The sequence below is a fragment of the Pimephales promelas genome, chromosome 13 (assembly GCF_988280905.1).
Source record: "Pimephales promelas chromosome 13, fPimPro1.hap1.1, whole genome shotgun sequence".
In the NCBI taxonomy this organism is placed as follows: domain Eukaryota; kingdom Metazoa; phylum Chordata; class Actinopteri; order Cypriniformes; family Leuciscidae; genus Pimephales; species Pimephales promelas.
This window is the reverse complement of record NC_142781.1, coordinates 26199980-26219902: the sequence shown is the minus strand read 5'-3', so window position 1 is coordinate 26219902 and position 19923 is coordinate 26199980. Positions and strand designations below refer to the sequence as shown.

Sequence of the window (19923 nt, the reverse complement as noted above, 5' to 3'; positions counted from 1 at the left end):
CCCTTACACCTTAAAGCCTTCTGTCCCTCCAGACAGCTTTGCAACTACCATTTGATGCTTCAAAAAGTTCATAAAGAGATCGTAAAACTAATTTTAAGTTATTTGAGCAGTTTAGTAAAAATCATACGAAGTGAGGCAAACAATTTATATGAACGAATTGATTTTAGGCTTTTGCTCACATCATTTTTTTTAGCTCACACATCGGTTATTTGTATGATAATTTTGACCTCTGTACGATACGATCAATAATAAAAAATCCCATAATGTACGATAATTTCTGAATTTTGTGACACTTATTGGAGGTTGTGTTGTAACCATAGTTTTTTTTTTATTGCAGAACTACCAACTCAGGGAAGTTAAGCAAGGTGTACAAACAAACAAACAAAAATACCTATAACAGAAAATAAACATCCTGGGTATGCATACATCAAATTATGTAATACATTAAAAAAAAAAGAAACGCATAATAATAAGGTCAAGTCATGTCTTTGAATAAATCATCAAAATACACCAAAGATTGTTCACTTTTCTTGGTATTTATAAGTCTAAGGGACGAAATAAAAGAGGCAAAGTCAGCAAGAAAAAGAGGAAAGCTCAAGGGAGATTTAAGCCATTTTTGCTTATGGATGAAGAATTTTGCATACAAGATAAAGAAGTTAACAACATATATACTCAAGGGAAAGCAACTTTGGATTTTCATAATAAAAATAACCTTTGAGAGTGAATGTGTGGGTCATATTTGTAGGGCTAAAAACAAAAGAACTTAATTTAGTCCAAAATCTATTGGTTACATTACATTCACAAAATAAATGGGCAGCTGTTGCTTCAACAAAAACCACAGAAGGAGCAAGTTTCATCAATATCAGAATATTTAGCGATAGAACAGGATAGATCCTACCCTATCCCGTGAGATCGGGTTGGAGATCTTATGAAGGATGTAACCATGCTTCTGATCTGTGGATACGTCATGATTGTGAGGAGAAAGTGAAAGTGAGAGAGCATGGCAGAGAGGGAGAGAGCCCCGTCAACAATCAGGTCAACTAAATCTGTTGTCTTGATTGATATTGTGAAGCAGCTTTGATACAATCTGTATTGTGAAAAGCGCCATATAAATATATTTGACTTGACTTGACTTGAATCAATCCGCATGTAGGCAGCACTGCCGTTTGCAGATCTACATTTTGGTCGATGGGTGGCGCTATCTCATGGTTAATCTTAACATACGGTAACCACAACAGTGTGATCTATTCCTTAGAGCAATGACAAGTGGGTGGTACTGTAAACGGAGAACAAAAAAGATGAAGACCTAATCCAACAACAACCCAAGGACGAATAGATTAATTTTTATCATAGGCCTTGCATGCACAGTTTTCCTAAGGAAAGTTAACAAGGAGTAGAAAATAAAAAAACGGTAACTTGTATAACAGCTCGCAGGGGGTGATTTAATTCAAGGACTTTATATGCGTAAATATACCTAAATCAAATATTCACCGCTACTCACCGGATCACCAAGTTGTCCAACAACATAAAGGCGCGGTGCGCGAAATCACTGCATGCGCCTCTAGGACATCACATTTTTTTAAACCAAGTAAAGTCCGATTTTTCTTGAATTTTTCTTGATCTTTTTTTTATTTAAAACGAATGGAAACTTGTTGTGGAGGATATAGGAGCTTTATTGAGCGAATATGAAGAATCAAACAGGATATTGTGAAACAACAGGCAGTCAACGGTTTATGGTAAGTAGGTGACTATAGGCTACTTCTGCATGCCTCGTTATTGAATATAAGTAATATCATCATTTGTAAGGCCAGTTATATTCCATAATATCTCAATATGATTCATATTTAATAAAATGTTAAAATATATAATTTGCCCAAGATCCTTAAAAATGACTCGGCTTGCATGTTTAGCCTATTTCACAGATGACCAACGTTAAAATGAGTCCCGTGTTGAAGGGACATGCAGCGCAGAAGGAGCGTCCCACGCCCGAAGGCGCAGGCTCTTCAGGATATGATTCCCATGCAGGACCTTGGACAGGGTTCGCGGGCTCACTCCCGACACCCCTCACTCACACTCTCTCACGGTCAAAATGGGCCAAAGAATCGTTAAACGGTTACCCTCCTGAATACAACTCCATCAAGTCCACAGGGACGAAAAGAGAGACGTCATTCGACACGGGACATTTGTGTAAAAAGTGCATCTCTCATTTCAACATATTCAAAGGGGAAGCGTTTAAACAAGTAATTGACGGAAACCTTTCTACCAAAGTAAGTAGGCTATATTTCTTATATCATTAATTTGCATGCATTTAGAAAGGAATACAAGCATTTCAATGCATTTAGAGTTGAGGACCAAATGCCCTTGTGTTGGGTGGTCTCTCCGGTGGACTGCTGCATGCATGTCCGCCCCATCAGCCAGAGTATGTCTCATATTTCAATTACATATGAGGCGCATGCTTTTTTTCCCCATTCCCTTGAAACGAGTTTAAATCGATTAGCTTTTGCAGTTGGTCTGAGATTCATGTGACACTCGTCTAGCCCTGATTGCACTGGAATATGGGGCATAATGGATGGAATATGAAAACTCAGTTCCATACAGAGGAGAAAAATAAAGTAAATTACACTATAATGTGATCAGCTGAGATAGAGATGTATTTGCGGCTGGCATGTGTCTTTTTATTTGGTGGTGGGGAGAAATAGGTTAGTGGATGCTTTCTTGTCCTCAAAATCTCTGACCTCTTTTTTTCCACGAAATTTAAGATGTTTGAGCAATTACTGAATTTAGGATAAAGGAGGGATGAGATTTTTAAAGGGACAGATCACCCAAAAACGTGAAGATTGTGGCATCATTTACTCACCCTACTGTTGTTCCAAACCTGTATGAGTTTCTTTCTTCTGTTAAACACAAAAGAAGATATTTTGAAGAATGTCGGTAACCAAACAGTTGATCATACCCATTGACTCCCATAGTATTTTTTTCCCCTTTGGTCAATGTCAATGAGGCCAATGTCATTACCAACATTCTTCAAAAATACCTTCTTTTGTGTTCAATAGAACAAAGGAACTCATACAGATTTGGAACAACACAAAGGTGAGTAAATGATGACACAATTTTCATTTTTTTTTTTTGGGTGAACCATCCCTATAAGACTGAAGGATGTGATTATTTATCATGTCACCAGAGGGGTTTGTGGTTTGAAAATAATGTTACAATATTTATATAATATAATTTTTAAAATTTCATAAAATATTTATATATAATATATTATATATATATAATATATTATATATAAATATTATAATATATTATATATATATATATATATATATATATATATATATATATATATATATAATATTATATATATATTTATGCTGATATACAGTATATCACTAATAATCTGTGTAGTTACTTTTACTTCGTTTTACTTAGTAGTTAACAGTCACCAGCAACATTTTTCTTTCTGTGCCTCAGGATCCCAAAGTCTTCATTCATCTTTATGAGAGCATGAAACCACCTGGTAGTACTGTAGACGCCTGGGGCAACGTGGACGGACGCTGTGGCGTCTGCTCCACTCACTTTAGCCAGTTGAAGCAGGAGGCTATCCGCACAATCCTCACCCAGGATCGGGCCATATGGGCTCCACCTACCACTGCCAACATCTTATCCACAAGCCTTGACTCAGGCTCACAAACGCTCCCCAGAACCTCAAACCACCGATCTGTTGTCTCAGACCCCCATCAGAGGCCCAGCAATGCAAGGACGGATTGCTGGATTAAAGGATGTCAACATTTGGAGTCCCTGTGGCCCCTGTCTTCATGTAAAGGAATCAATTCAATATCTCAAAAGGTAGGTCAAACTTTTTTTATGTATTTGATAATATTTTTGCCGTTTAAGTCTTTAAAGGGATGGTACGCCCAAAAATGTTAATACTGTCATCGCTTAATCAGCCTTATGTCGTTCTTTTTTTGTGTGGGAAGGGATACAAAAGAAGATATTTTAAAAAATGTTTCAGTGTTTTTTGTCCATACATTGAAAGTTAGTTGGGTCCAGTGTTGTTTTGGACCCAAATTCATTGTACAGACAAAAACAGTTAAAACATTCTTCAAATTGTATTATTTTGTGTTCCACAGAAGAAAGAAAACCATACAAGTTTAAAGTTTTAAGTTGTGATAGAGAGCAAAAGATGACAGAATTTTCATTTTTTGGCTAAGCTACTTTTGGTGAACACTTTCATAATACTAAACATAGACTACCATTCAAAAAGTAGATAGAAATAAACACTTGTATAGCCATGAAACATTAAATTGATAACCAAAACCAATAGAAAATAAGACTTTTACAAATTACATGTCAACATGTACTTTTGAAATTTCTATTCAAATAATCCTGAAAAAAATGTATCATGCACTAAAAAATGTTGGTTTAACTTAAAAAAATAAGTAACCTAGTTGCCTTAAAATTCATTAACGTCTTAAAAGTTCATTGAAATGAAAAAATTGAGTTGATACAATGAATGAGATTAATTTAATCACCAGAAACTCAAAATATTATTTTATCTGAACTACATAAATTGTCTAAGTTGATTTGATAAAAGAAAAAAATGTGATTACAAATCATGAAAATATTTTTTACAGTGTGGTTTCTGCAAAAATAAGCATAATAAAAAGCACAGTCACTTCAAAATTGATAATATAAACAATTTCTTGAGCATCAAATCACCATATCAGAATGATTCCTGAAGCATCATGTGACACATACAGCCTTGTATTCCTTTTCCAAATAATGTTAAGAAAGAAGCCCTTATGTGCTCTTCATATTTTATATCCAGTACACCATCTGTGTGCATAATGTAAGAGTATATCAATTAAATATACATAGCTATGTCTGCCCACCAGGACTTACCAGGACACACGTCATGTGTGCCATCATATGATATACAACCCTCTAATCAGCCTTGATTATCTCCAGATGCAGAACATACAGTAGCCTACTTTTCTGGTTAATGGTTAAACCCACATTTTATCCATACCACAGAGAAGCCAGTCAGGAAAAAAGATGCTTGATCAATATCGCTGTAATATTTAATGACCAGTGAAATATTCATACACAGCGCTCGTAAATACAGATGAAACTAGAATGCATTACGAAAGTGCGGCAGAGAGTGAACGTCTCAGACAGCTCCATAAGCACTCACCAGATCTTTATGCGACGCTGACCGAGAGCTCGACGGCAGACCTAGTCCATTAGTCCAGCTCCATTTCATTACACAAACATCCAAGGTAAATTCTCTGTCCTTGAAGTGGAATTTAAAAAAAAAAAAAAACAGATTATTGCATGAAGTAAAAGCAGACAAGATGCTTTTTGTAGTATTTTATTTGAAATAGCGAAAACACAACACTGACAGGCATGTTTTAATGGAAAGCGTATCTGCGGAAATAAGATGTGCACATAATTAAATCTGAGATTTTCTCTAGAGGACAGATAAGTGAGAGAAAGAAAGAAGAGACAGAGGAAAGAATAACAGTTGAGGCAATATTGCCGTCTCTGCCCGAGGGTTGCTCCCAGTGCTAATTGGCGTTACATTCTGCCAATGGAGGGGGGGCAAAGAGGGGGCTCCTATTTCGCATGGCTGGATAAAAGCATTGATGAGACATAAAGGCAGGGAGTGACTTGGGATATGTGGATGACTGCAGGCAAGCAATGGTTTTCTCAAGCATAGGCAAAATTCAGTCTGAATATTAGATTTTGGACTGAAGTATGACTCGGCCTGTCAGCGCCTGCAGCCTCATTCATCGCCTGTATGCTGATACACTTATAAGAAGGTTCATGACTTCATCTGCACATATGACTCAGCTTGTAGTGGCAATACATAATAATAGTGTCTGACTGCAGTGCATCAAACACACTCACGTTCACGGCGTAGTGTTTACACAGCCGTCATTTTTAAATCAGTGTCAGAAAGACTTTTAGTTACTATTTATTTAGAACAATGAACTGAATTAACATATTGTCCGTCCAGTTTATTGTATTAAAGAGGACATTTTTTACATTTTAAATGTGTAATGTTGCTGTTTGAGCATGAAAAAGGTCTGAAAAGTTACAAAGCACTCCAAAGGGAGTTATTTATGAGTAAGCACAAGTTCCTGAAACACTGCGGTTGTTCTCTTCCGGGAATGTACACGTCGCGATATTTCCTGCCCAAGGTTTACGCAAATAAAGGGGACTAGGCCTGGTTGAGTTGCTTCTGTGTTAAAACTCGCTGTTATTGTAAGGGGCGTGACATTTCGGAAACTCGCTTGAAGCAGTTGACCAATCACAACACACTGGTCCAGCCAACCAATCAGAGCACATTGTGCTGTTCAGAAGGAGGGGTTGACAGAAACTAAACTGGGGTGCGTTTCCCGTACAACCAACGACGTAGTTCGCTGCTTCACTACCATAGCACAACGCATCATTGGAAAAATCAACTAGCTCGTCACGACTGTTTCCCGAAACCCATTGTCACAAAGTATCGTTCAACCACGTTGGTTTCGCACGTGGTGGAGTAATAACTACTTTTAATGAAACTGTTTGAGATCCAATTAACGCAAGATTTGTTTTATATAAATTACAGACATGTCATCTGAGGACTATTTCTAATTTTTCTCAGTTGTTTTTTTTCTCAGACTCAATATTTGGCTCGTTCTTACATAGTAGAGCACGTTCGCACATGCGCACTCTTCAAACACTTCAAATCTTTTGAAAAACTAAAAGACGTAAAATTACATTTGTATGCATTCTAAATAAAAGGCACTGCTTGTACTGAATGTCAGCTTGCTTATTTTGCTCAAGATAAGGATTTATTACCTCCAAATGTCATGCAATATAGAAACGATGCCTCTAACCAGAGATCGAGAGCTGTTGTTCAAACCGCACAACTTTGCGATACTGTTTGCGAATGTTCGTTGGAACGATGGTTTCGGGAAACACCGACTCGTTGAACTATGCTGATAACGACGGAACTTGCGACCAGTTGGCTAACGATGCTTTCGGCAAAAGCAAAAAGCATCGTAAGCCTAAGTTGATCGTAGAGACCATTTGTTCTACGATTAACTTAAGCTTACGATGCTTTCGGGAAACCCAGCCCTGAGCGTTACTGACAGACTGGCAAGAGAGGTGCTGCAACTATGTGAAAAATATATGTTTTTTGGACATTCAAGCATGAAAACCTATTCTAGTTATTGAGCTTGACAATATCAGTGAAGATGATTCTTTCTCAGTCCTCCCAGAGTCCTTTACATGCAGGAAAGGTGTTTGAGAAGGAGAATGTGACCTCTACAGCCCTATGCAACTACGGCGCCTCACAGCCAGCCCGTTCTTCCAGTATGTCCTCTCTGCTCCCTTCAGGAACCTCTGCTGCCTTGTCTTTCTTTGTCAGGTAATTAAAAAAGTAAAGGTGTGATTTGTTGAAACGGAAGAAATGATTTGATACTGTACATGCATCTAAGCTAAACTCTGTCATCTTTGAATATTCACAGGGCTGCACAAAAGCTGAATGTAATGGTTAGAAGAGGGAGGCAGTTCTCAGAGAGTGGTGCTTCCCAACAGCTGACAAACTTCAGTAGCCTCATGCAGAAGTCTCCTCCTCCAGTACCAGCCAGCATTTTTCTACCTGCTAGTAAGAGCAAGGAAACACCTGGGATGGGGAAGGTATGGCTGAAATGTTTACCACAAATTGTTTAATTTTTTTTAATTAAAAATTGTTTAATTTTTCTACTAAAAAACACCAAAACTTATGGGTGCTTCTGTTATCGTCGCTGTTCATTTTAAATTAGAGATAATAATATAATAGCAACTGTATGTAGTAATAGTGTTTATTTTATGATTTTTACTGATTGTATAAATCAGTGTAATATGCATGCCAATAAGCAGGTGCTGAGGATGGCTCATAAAAAATAATAGGAGATAGTACACACCCGTTGCATTCGGACTTGGACAACGTCTCAATTGAATGCTCTACAAATCGCTACAAATTTACTTTTATGCCTGAAGCAATACGTCTATGTAATTAACTTAGGTGATGTTTTTATTTATTTATTTTTGTATTTTTTTTTATTGTGTATTAAATGTATGTGCTAAGTGTATTTATGCGAGGCACCATGTGAGCTCAAACTAATTGCCCCATGGGGATTAATAAAGCTCTAAACTCAACTAATAAGCAACTGGTTAATAGTGAGAATTGGACCCTAAACTAAAGTGTTACCAGACAAATAGAGTTGTGAGAAATAAAGTGAAATTTACACTACCGTGGAAAGATTTTTTTAATGCTTTTTGAATTAAGTCTCTTATGAGTCTCTTGTAAGTCTCTCTGAAAGTCGCTTCTAAAATGCTAAAAATTGATGATTTGACTCTCAAGAAACATTTCTTCATGTTGAAAACAGTTGTGCTTATTGATATTTGAATAAAAAGTGCAAAAGAACAGCTTTTGTAACATTCTAAATGTCTTTTCTGTCACTTTTGATCAATGTAATGCATCCTCGCTGAATAAAATTATTAGTATAGAGTTTAAAAATCTCACTGAAATTTTGAAAAATTGTAACTTTTTTCCCCCTTAGTGACGGAATACAGCTTCCATAGTAAAAATTCCCTGTTCCCATACCCCCATTATTTATTTATTCTGTGAGCAAAGGTGTACAACAACAGTGTTACCAAGAACAAGTAGTATTTGGTGGGTCATGTGATGTTAATATGGCAGCCCACATGAGCTCCTTGTAAATGAAACAGCTTCTATTAGTTTAAACATGTGTCTTTGTCTACAACTTTCTGAATGAGGACAAATGTCCCTTACTTACATACCACAACCAGATGGTTTAGATGTCCTTCAGTCTGACCTTGGGATGGCTGTTTTCTAGATGCCTCACATTTTAGAGAAGACCTTTGAACGTGATGTTAATGGCCCTCCCATTCCATCACACCACCTCCTTGAGAAAGGGAAATCAATTTAGTTTAATTGTAGCTCATACTGACTTCACTCTTCACAGTTCACACTGATGGTACTCATCTTGAGTTTCAAATTATTGCTCTCAGGGTAGCACCTGGTAGAAAGATCGCACTTAGCTTTGCACATCCAGCCACTGTAGCAGAGATAATGGGTTCTTAAATAATTCATTTCGTGTAAATATGATTTGACAGACTCAGAACAGAGAAGATAATATCACAAATGCATTCGATATCAGACAAAGCATTAACCTAAACTTGGCTTAGTCGTGTGTTCCATGACATCATGCTCTAAAAAATAATATTTTATGTTTTAAATATTACTGTTATAGTTATAGTTTCAGAAGCAAGGACATTTTTGTCTAATTAAAGGTATGGCACTGATGATTTTGATCTCTGGTTTAGGACTTCATAAGACACAATGTTTATATATATATATATATATATATATATATATATATATATATATATATATATATATTATTAGTGCTGTCAATTCGATTAATCGCATCTAACATAAAAGTTTTAATTTACATGTGTGTATATATAAATTATTACATTAATATATATTATATGTGTGTATGTGTGTGTGTGTGTGTGTGTATATATATACACTGTACACACACATAATATGTATTAATATAATAATATTAATACATAATAATATTATTATAATTAATAATATTATTAATACACATACACTATATTTAATTATATATAAATACAATTTTATTTATTTATTTATTTCAAGCAGACTAGTGTGACAACAGAAAAGATACACAATAATAATAACTTATACACTTATGCTTGAAATGGAGTGGGAAGAAGTAAAACTTATTATATATATAATATATATAATAAAACCAAATAATATATATTTACCCACATGTAAACAAAAAAAAACTTTTATATTAGATGTGATTAATCGTGTTTAATCGATTTAACGTCCCTAACTATTATTTAAACATTCAAATGCTAAATATATTACAAGAAGTACTTTAAGTTACTTAAGTAACTTAAACTTTTTTTTAAAACTATTAGCAAAATATATTTGGCCATTGTTAATATTTAAAAGTATAAATTTGACTATGTATTTTTGCCTTATGGGATTGAGAACTTTTTAAATGTAGATTAAAAAATATTTTAGATTTATATGTAATGTCTAATTAGTATAGTGTTTTGTGTTTTCCCCCAATTTTAGGTCAAAGTGATGCTGCGAGTCTGTTCGGTTCCTGAGTCAGATCCCTCCCAGTCCTACTCTTTCAAACTGGACCCGCACAAGAAACAGATCACATTGCTGAATGTACCCACCCTCACCCCTCAGAGACAGACTGCTGGCACTACAGTCTCCTCAAAGACCTTCACATTTGATGCTGCCTTTGGCCACGATTCAACCCAGGTCAGGGCCATTGCTTTGCTATTTCTGTCTCATGATATGAAAACTGATCTGTCTTATGTCTGGAGCCCATCTGAGTCATACTATCCAAACATCTGCAACACTTTCAGATTTGGTCACTTGAGTGCAGATATTCAATATCTGGATATTCTTCTCCAGCACAATCAATTGAGCTGATTTTTCTCTGTATTAAATGCACTTTGGCTAAATAATGGCAAATCCCGGGAAAAGGTCCTTAAAATGTTGATGAAAAAAAGTTGATTATTTTTCAGGCTGAAGTTTGTGAGAACAGCTTGTGTGAGGTGCTTCAGTGTGTGGTTGCAGGGGCGGATGGTTGCATCCTAAGCTTTGGTCAAACCAGTGTGGGTAAGTGAGTTATATCAAAATCTTTTTTATCCTATAAAGCCTGGTGTATGGAAATGGTTATAAAAATAAGATTAACTTTTTAAATGGAACCTTTTATTGAACATTAAGACAAAATGTAAGTATATATGTAAGAAAATCTAAAAAGATAAAAAAAAGTGTTGATACATCAGGCCTTTATGACCCAAATAGTATGATGTAATGACAAGTAGGTCAGACTGCTCAAACTGAGCAAAAATATGCAATTTGGTGCTGTTGTTATTCTGTTAACTTCTGATAATTACAGTATAACAGACTACTTACATAAAATGCATACATATCAGCACTTTATCTGCCAATAGTGTTTTTTTTTAAATGTCTCCCAATAGAGTTTTTTTTTTACTCATAATAAATGTATTTACAATGTATATACAAATGTATATAATTTCTCACACACAAAAAAATTATTCAGATTGCAAATTTATACATCTCATCTCACTCAGTGACATTAAATATGTCTTTTCACAATTTCACAATTACCTTTTATTTTTTACTCTGGGGCAGAAATGGGCTTCCATAGATCTGTGTCAAATGGTGTTGTGGCAGAAAGGTTCAGATTCAACTGTTTTTGCCACTTCATGTGACTTGTGGGCCCTGTCAATGAATATGCATTAAATATTGTTCCTTCAAGAGATGGCATAGAGGCTACACAGTAGGTCATCATGGTAATTCTCCTTTAAGGTTATTAATTGTTATCCTCCTAAAATCATGACAACAATCTCTACATGGCATTTGGAGTATGACATCATTCTCTATTAGCTAGATTGAATTACCCGGCCTCCATGTTGGCCCTTGGCTCCCAGCCAGACATCATAAATCTTTTAAACCGGCCCATGCTTGACTGCCAGTAAAGTGCTTTACATTTAATTGGTCATGACATTGCCACAACGCATTTTACACCCCAGTTTGTAAAGTCATTCACCATGTATTTAACCATATTGCAAGCTGTGGCTTTTTGTCATTCCAAATGATGATTTATTTAGCAAAACCCTTATGGGGGGCTTTTCTGTCTAATGATGGTATGTTATGAAAAATGGCATTCTCACCCTCTTTTTACAGGAATGTCTTACACCATGATTGGTCATGATGGTTGTACTCAAAGCCTTGGAGTCATTCCATGTGCTATCTCTTGGCTTTTCAAGCTCATCAACAGGAAGAAAGACAAGACATGGGCAAACATCTCAGTTTCTGTCTCAGCTGTAGAGGTCTGTGGGGAAAACAATACCATTAGGGATTTATTCTCTGATGTTGACACAAGCAACTGCAAGGAGACCTATAAGCCAGAAGCTTTCCTCAAAGAGGACCCTGTCTGTGGAATACAGGTAATTCATTTTATTGTACCTTATATTTATTTGTACAGCTCTATTCACAATGCATATTGTTCCAGAGCAGCTTTGCAAAAAATAGTGCCTGATAACGTGAGGGCACAATTGCATGGAAAAATTCCCTATAAATGTTAGTTTGACTGTTGTTCAAGCAAGGTCAAAGGGATATTCCACTTTTTTTTTTGAAATAGGCCACATTTTACCGCTCCCCCAGATTTAAACTGTTGAGTTTTACCATTTTCAAATCCATTCAGCCGATTTTCTAATATTTAGAAGAATATCATTAGAAGAATATCAGTAACAAGATAGTTTCTGGTCTCATTGGCTTCCATAGTATATTTTTTTCCTACTATGGAAGTCAATGAGACCAGAAACTCTCTGGTTACTGATATTCTTCTAAATATAAAAAAAAATCGGCTGAATGGATTCAAAAATGAGCCTATTTCCAAAAAAAAAGTGGAGTATCTCTTTAAGTGTTAAGTGCAATCGACAGCATTTATGGCATTATGTTGATTATTACTTTCAAAATAAATTAAAAAGAATTAGGCACTTCACTTATAATAGAAGTGAAAGGAGGCACTTGCTCTTTTTAAAGCATAATTCTTACATTCTTAAATTGGATGTAATACAAAGTATTACAAATATTATTTGATTCTTGTGGTTATACTATTAAAAAAAGGGAGCATTTTGATGTTTGTGGATTTTCCCCCATTCACTTCCATTGTAAGTGCCTCAACGTAACCCAGATTTGTGCTTTTTAGAAAGAAAAGAGGACAAGTGCACATCATTTTTGTGGTAATCAGCATTATGCTACAAATCCTGTTGATTGAGCTAAATTTGTAGCTATGATATTCCTTTAAAAACATTTTGTTTATAACCCTTTTGCATGGCATATTATCAACGTTCATGAGCAATCAATACAAATTTAATTTGATACTCATTGATATGTTAATTGAGACATTCCCATTTACTTGAGAGTCTCCTTATTGGATTTTGTTATCTTAATTCCAGCTCTGCAACAACAGTGTGCTAAACGCTCCAACCCCAGAAAGAGCAGCTTTCCTATTAGATGCAGCTATTGCATCTCGCAGTGGGACGTTGGAGAGTGGAGGGAGACCACTACACTGTTGTCACATGTTCTTCACCCTGCATGTTCGCCAACAGCACATAGGAAGCAGCACCAAGTCTGGGAGTGAGTTCAGTTGCGTTTTCATGTCTCTAATATGTTGTTCAATAATTTGTATGTTCATGTGCAGATTCTCATTACAAATCTTGATAAACCTTACTTGGTAAACAAAGGCTATTGGATAACATTTCTCATGCAATACTGACCCAGGAGAGTGAAATTTTTATTTTCAGCATAATAAAATAGATTGGTTTGCATTCATGATATGATCTTTTTCATAACATCCAGTGCTTCTTTGATATTATTTGTTTAATTTTTATTAGTATTAATTAAAGTTAAATTAATTATAGTTAATTATAGTATTAATAATTATAAAATTAATTATAGTATTAATTAAATATATATTTTCCTCAGTGAATGTGGATCAAAGCAAGCTGAGCCTGATCGATTTAGGGAGCTGTGTGGGGGAGAGGGGTGAAAACAACTGTGGAGTTTGTCTCGCTGAGCTTGGAAACTTTATCACAGCCAACCTCAACAGTCATAAACATGTCCCTAATAGGTAAGTTTGTGTATATCTCAATTATAAAAGTAGAAATTCACTAATAGTATATGAACAAAAATCAGAGTGATTTAATGAAGTAAAATGTATTTAAGTAGCTACATTTAATTACCAGTTATAATTTGTTCAAAACAGGGAAAGTAAATTAGCCATGCTCCTGCAAGACTCTCTGAGCAATGTCAACTGCTCCACAACAATTATTGCCCATATATCCACCTCAGCTGAAGACATTACAGAAAGCCTCTGTACGATGCAGACTGTGTCTCGAATGCGAAGGCAGAAAAGGAAGACAAGGGTATGCTTAAATATTATTAAATATATCTATTATTATGGATGTGTTCTCTTCTCTAGTTTTCAAGTGATGTGAACTTTAGGCAGAGTTGTACTTTTTCTTTCAGAAATCTTCCTCAAGCTCACCCGGGGGAAGGAGCTTAGGCAATGAGAGGAAAGTTAATAATTCCACCAAGCTGAGATTCCAATCTACAGGAACACTGGATCAAGATCTCTCCTCTCCTGGTTTCTCTAGTGATCCAGCATTTTACCCTGGGAGTGACAAGTCCTGTGATACCATTATCTCTGTTGATCCTTCTGGCCTCCTAGATAAAGAGGTTACAAATAGAAGCAGAGAGGTTTTGCCTATTATTCCGTCCTTACTCAAGAGCAAATTAGAGTCCAAGAAGCTCTCGTTGATGAAGTTTTGTGAAATCTCCCCACCAATTGCCAATCGCATGAAGCAGATATCAAAAGAAAAGACTAGAGAAGAGTCGACACCAACAATATTGCAAGATAAATCAGAGTTTGAGTGTCTGAAGTGCAACACATTTGCAGAACTCCAGAATCGACTGGGAAACATAGACGGAACAGAGTTGGATCTGTGCAAAGATCCGGAAATGAACACAATGAAAAAAGCACCTCACTTAAGCCAAATTGAAAAGAGATCTAATTCACTGGACATCCAAGCAATGAGCAAAAGGGAATATGATAGTACCAGACAAGGAAACTTATCAAAAGCATTTGCCATCATTCACAACAGTGAGGAAATTCCAAGTACTTCCAATTCACAGATTATTCATACATGTCCAACACAGCTAGATGCAGTCAAACCAAGTGACTATGCTATCCTAAGTCCTATGCTGTTAGGCCAATCTCCAAGCAAATATAAGACTTATAATAAAAAAATGGACATGATGCCCACTTCATTATCTCTGAAATTAGAAGATCAAGGAAAGAAAAGATTATCAGATTTCCCAATGCAACCCGAGACACGAATTTCTCCTGTCGGCAAGAGTTCTCCGAGGTCTACTTCGTCCTCTTCTTTTTCATCATCCCTATCTTCCAATTTGAGCTCCCCACCGGCTGTTTCTGCCTCTTTGAATGGTGATGTTTTACATTGCACAGCAAAGAACCAGCGAGAGATGAGGGCCACCATTACCGTGACCGTTCAGCAGCCGCTCGATCTTAATGGACATGATGAGCTTGTGTATACCGTGGTTGAGGAGGTAACAATAAATGGGGCCAATGACCAAGGAAAGGCAAAAATATTAAGTATTCATGAGTCTCACTCTCTCCAGGCTTTAACGCCAGGAAGTCAGTCTGTAAGGATTATCGGCAGCATAGGTGAAGAACAAACAGCAAGTTTTTATAGCACCTCTAATGCAAAAACATCAGAGAATGAAGTCTCCATGGCCTCATCTGATGCAGCTGCACGACTCACAAAAATCAATCCACATATCGACAAGGTAAGCGGCTTCATTGATTCAATAGACCGGCCGCAGCATGATAGTTGGTCTGACGTGCCGCTGACAGAAGATGTGAAGGAGATGCCTAGAGGAGCCAATGCTAAACTTGACCCTCACTGTGAAGTCTTGAAGTCACGACAAAATGCTTGTGAAATTACACCCGAGCAGAGCTGGCTGTGTCAAAACAAAAAGAAAGACATCAAGAATGGCCCACAAATGAACACAGAACACAAGAGTCCAAAAGAAACTCTTAAGAAGAAACAGCAAGCCAAGAAAGACGGACTTGTGGAATGGAACAAAGACAATGTGCCATCAACATACTCAAACAGTCCCACCCTTAAAAGGAAAGAAACAAAAGATGAGTCTGCAATAGCCAGAAGTGCAACACTAAACCAGGCTACTGAAACTAAGACCAACACGAAATCTCATTTTGAAGAGAGCAGCAAGTTATTTAATGCAAAACTGAAAGCATTATCCGGCAGGAGCCAAACTTGGGACGAGAGTAATATCGGGAACTCAACAGGAAGCTTGAAAGGTAATTCTAGCTCACCAAGACTTAAAAGCAAGTACCTTGAGGAGACCGCTTTCATCGATATGCCTCCTAAAGGCCTTTTAGATGAACAATATTTTCCAGCTCAACCCAGCCCACTGGGCTTTAAAGAAGACTTTGAGGACTTTGTAAGGTGCCGAGCTAGTCAGAGTCTTGGGAGGGTTCCACAGTTCTTCCCCATGCACGATGTCAACGATGCATCCCGGCCATCCAAAAATGGCCACTCTAAGACAACAGCTGTTAATAAATTCTTGCCCAGTTCAAAGATCCAGAAGATGCCAAACTTGTCCCCCAAACCCACTAAACGCTCGATCAACAGGAGCTCAAGCTTTTCTCCTAACGGAGCAGCTGTCAACCAAAGCTTCTGGTCAACACACTCCCTATCCCGAAGTCAGGACAGCGGTGGTTTGAAGTCGCCTGGTGCAGTCAGGAAGGGACGAGTTGAACTTTTAAGAAGCAGTAGAGACTCTCTTTCCGCTTTTAGTCAAAGTGGATCTGATTTAGATGAAAGTGAGGAACTGGGGATGATGAAACCTTTCGTTCACACGTTGCCATCCCCGTACAGTCGGATCACAGCTCCACGGACACCACACCACTGCAGCGGCCATGCCAGCGACACCACCAGTGTTCTCAGTGGAGAGCTGCCTCCTGCCATGTGTAAAACGGCTTTACTCTATAACAGAAGCAGTATGGTCAGTAGTGGCTATGAAAGCATGCTAAGAGACAGTGAGGCTACAATTAGCAGCAGTTCAACGCACAACTCCATCAGCGATCAGAGCTGCTCACTCGGTGCTGCTAAAGGGGCGAGAAGTACCAAGAAAAGAACCAACATAGGTCAGGAATTTTCTAATTCAGTGTATTCTAGCATAAAACATGGTTTTCACTGTATTGTCTTTGTCCACAGGATCCAGTATAAGACGCCCATCTCAAGACAACCTCCATTCGCTGAAGAGATCCTTCAGTGGGCCCAAAACGCACAGGGTGGATCGGGGTGTTTCTGAATCTTATGAAATTAAAGTCTATGAGATTGATAATGTAGATGGCGTACAGAAGAGAGGTGGGGCAGGGAACAAGGTGAGGTTCAAAATGTGTCAATGAAAAAATTGTCTGTCTGTCTGTCTGCTTTGTATTTCATTCACAAACTGCTGTTGTTGTATGGTCCGTTAAATTGGTAGCGCTTGACTCAATTGCTTAGGCATGAAAATCTGTTCTTTAGCCAGGTATCCTGACTTGCCACGCCGTTTTCTAAAAGTGAAGGCTGGAATACCCTACATGACTTTTGCTCACGTTTCTTCCCCGATTTGCAGTCTGAAGGAGTCTGCGTTAGTTGGTGAAAGTCAGAGCGAATCTGCAGATTTTGGGCAGTCAGAGTTGACTAATTTCACTGAAAATCGTGTAGTGTGTGATGGACATTGAATTGGATAGGCTTCCATCCAATCAGAGGATATCAAAACATGTTTTTAGAACACGATTTAATTTGTCATGCGTCTTCTAGCAACATGAGTTAGTGTTCAGAACAATGTGAAAGTGCCGAAATCTGTTCAGATTTAAGAGTGTATTCCAGCCTTAAGACTAATTTCTAAAAACTTTAAACATTATTCCCATTTCACACAAACTGCAAATCTGTTTCTTCTACCTTTTTTTTTTACTCTGACACAAATAAGAGACTAGATACTGATTCAGAGTAAATGTGATTTTGCAATCTTTACACATCCTGTTTTTGTTTTTTTCTATTACTGAAAAATATGCAACTTTTTGTTGAATATTTGGGAAATATTTTGTTATTTTGTTTTACAAATGTATATTTTTACAGTTTTCACTTAACAATGTACTTTACACATTTAGGAAAATTTGACAATGTTGTGTACAATGTTTTTTTTCCCCTATAGTAGCAAAGATGCTGTTTCTCAAATGATGATTCATTTTATCAAAACAATCTTGTTATCACAAAACCAAAACTGTATGTTCAGGAATTGCTTTTTTTACGTGAATATTCACTTTAATTTATGTAGTACTATTATGTTGCAGAGTTTAAAATGTATAGCTGCTCATTCACTGTAGTAAACGACCATGGTCGTTTTGTTTTAATAAATCTCACAGTGTGTAATTCAGTGTATCTGTGTATTTGTGGGTTATTTAAAGGCAAGATTTGATTTAGACACAAGATAGCTTAGCTGCATACAGTGTTTGATTTTGTCTGTACGCATATGAAATGTATTATAGAAAAACTGTAATATTACATTAGTATAAAAACCTGTGGTGTGATGGAAGGCCAAATGCTAATCTCAGATCTCTCACATTTTAAATGGAGGGAAACTGACATTTTGTCATCCACGTTTCCAGGGTATAGTCCTCTTTAGTGCAAAGCTGAAATTCCTGGAGCATCGACAGCAGAGAATAGCAGAGGTGAGACTCAAGTATAATGCTCTCAAGAGGGAGCTGGAACATGCCAAGCATCATCTGATGGTGGACCAAGGAAAATGGACCCGTGAATGTAAGGGTTAAAAATATTTGCTTATGTATATTACCTAATATTAAGCAATGCAGGATAGAAAACTGTAGGGTTGTTTATGGTTCTGCTTAAACTCGTGTCTTATCAATAATTATAATGCTATTTGTGTGATGTATTTTGCAGTTGACTTATGGCAAACGTTTGAGGTAGACTCCCTGGAGCACTTAGAGGCTTTGGAGATGGTCACTGAACGGCTAGAGCGTCATGTTAACCTCTGTAAAGCACATGTCTTGATGGTCACCAGCTTTGATGTTACACCCAAGTGCAGACGAAAGTGGCGGCGCCGGCCCACTGTAGATCATTCAGTGTTTGTAGGAATATAGCATGCCAAGATTTTAAATGATCACTTGTACCAGTTATGCAACATATGAAATGATATGCAAATCCACGCCTCTAAAGCATCTTAAAATCATCACATTATACGGAAGCTTCCGCTGGTGCTGATCGGGCATACTTGAAATGTAATTTGCTGTAAATGTTTGTTGTTAGCATTAGCCTTGGGAGGGATCAAAACAACATATTGGACTGCAGTATTACTTGAAATCCTAGACTATTCCTGGTCTTTAATTCTGGGTAGTCAGGATTCAAGATTTCCCTTTGTACATTTGTAAATTACGGGGTTAAATTTCCTACTGGCATGTTTGCTATGTTAACCCTAACCTTAAGTAGCCTATATGAGATGACCTGTAATATAACTGCTTGTCTATCTGTGGAAATGAACAATATTTTAATCTGTTTCTCTCCCAAGCATTATTTTATGATTTGTTACGTGTTGTTAAACAACTTGCTGTAACATTCCCGCACCTTACTGTTTCACACAATATACTTTTGGGCTTAATATCACAAGTTTAAAAGTTGTTATTCGTACTTACGCCTTTTCAAATTTACAAGTGTGAAATAAAATTAATTTTGGAGGTTAAAAAAAGTGACTGACTTTATTCCCGGGGGTTATTTTGTTGCTGTAAGAGCAAATAATTTGGAAGCTGTATTGTTAAGGTCTTTAATCCTTATTTGTATGCGCTAATAAAAACTTGTCATGCACTTTTGAAATTACATGGTTTTGAATTATTATTATTTTTTACAAAACATTAATAGACATTGAAAACTGTGCATGGTTTGTGTTGTTCACAGAGGATTAAGAAAACATTCAGATGCATTGTAATGAGTCAAATGTTCAGCTCATCCCGCTGTCACAACACATAGGCCCATTACCGGCTGAGATGAAGTGCAGCCCCTTTAGAGTTCACTAAGCTATGGTAAAATAGGATAAAACCTATCCTAATATGAAGTCAGAGACATTACAGACCACAGCAAGCCACCATAATCACTGCACGT

The 19923-nt window shown here is 36.9% G+C and overlaps 1 protein-coding gene across 1 annotated transcript; it reads left to right on the top strand.

Annotated features, from left to right (window-relative positions):
* The first annotated feature begins 1010 nt into the window (after window positions 1-1010).
* kif26bb (kinesin family member 26Bb) lies at window positions 1011-19641 on the top strand. The gene is made up of 15 exons (XM_039692254.2): window positions 1011-1736; window positions 1911-2267; window positions 3475-3849; window positions 7263-7420; window positions 7521-7692; window positions 10181-10378; window positions 10648-10741; window positions 11837-12099; window positions 13114-13294; window positions 13643-13787; window positions 13923-14082; window positions 14186-16910; window positions 16981-17150; window positions 18420-18570; window positions 18712-19641. The coding sequence occupies exons 1-15, from the start codon at window positions 1686-1688 to the stop codon at window positions 18909-18911; spliced, it is 5400 nt and encodes a 1799-aa protein (XP_039548188.2). The 5' UTR covers window positions 1011-1685; the 3' UTR covers window positions 18912-19641.
* The last annotated feature ends 282 nt before the right edge of the window (window positions 19642-19923 follow it).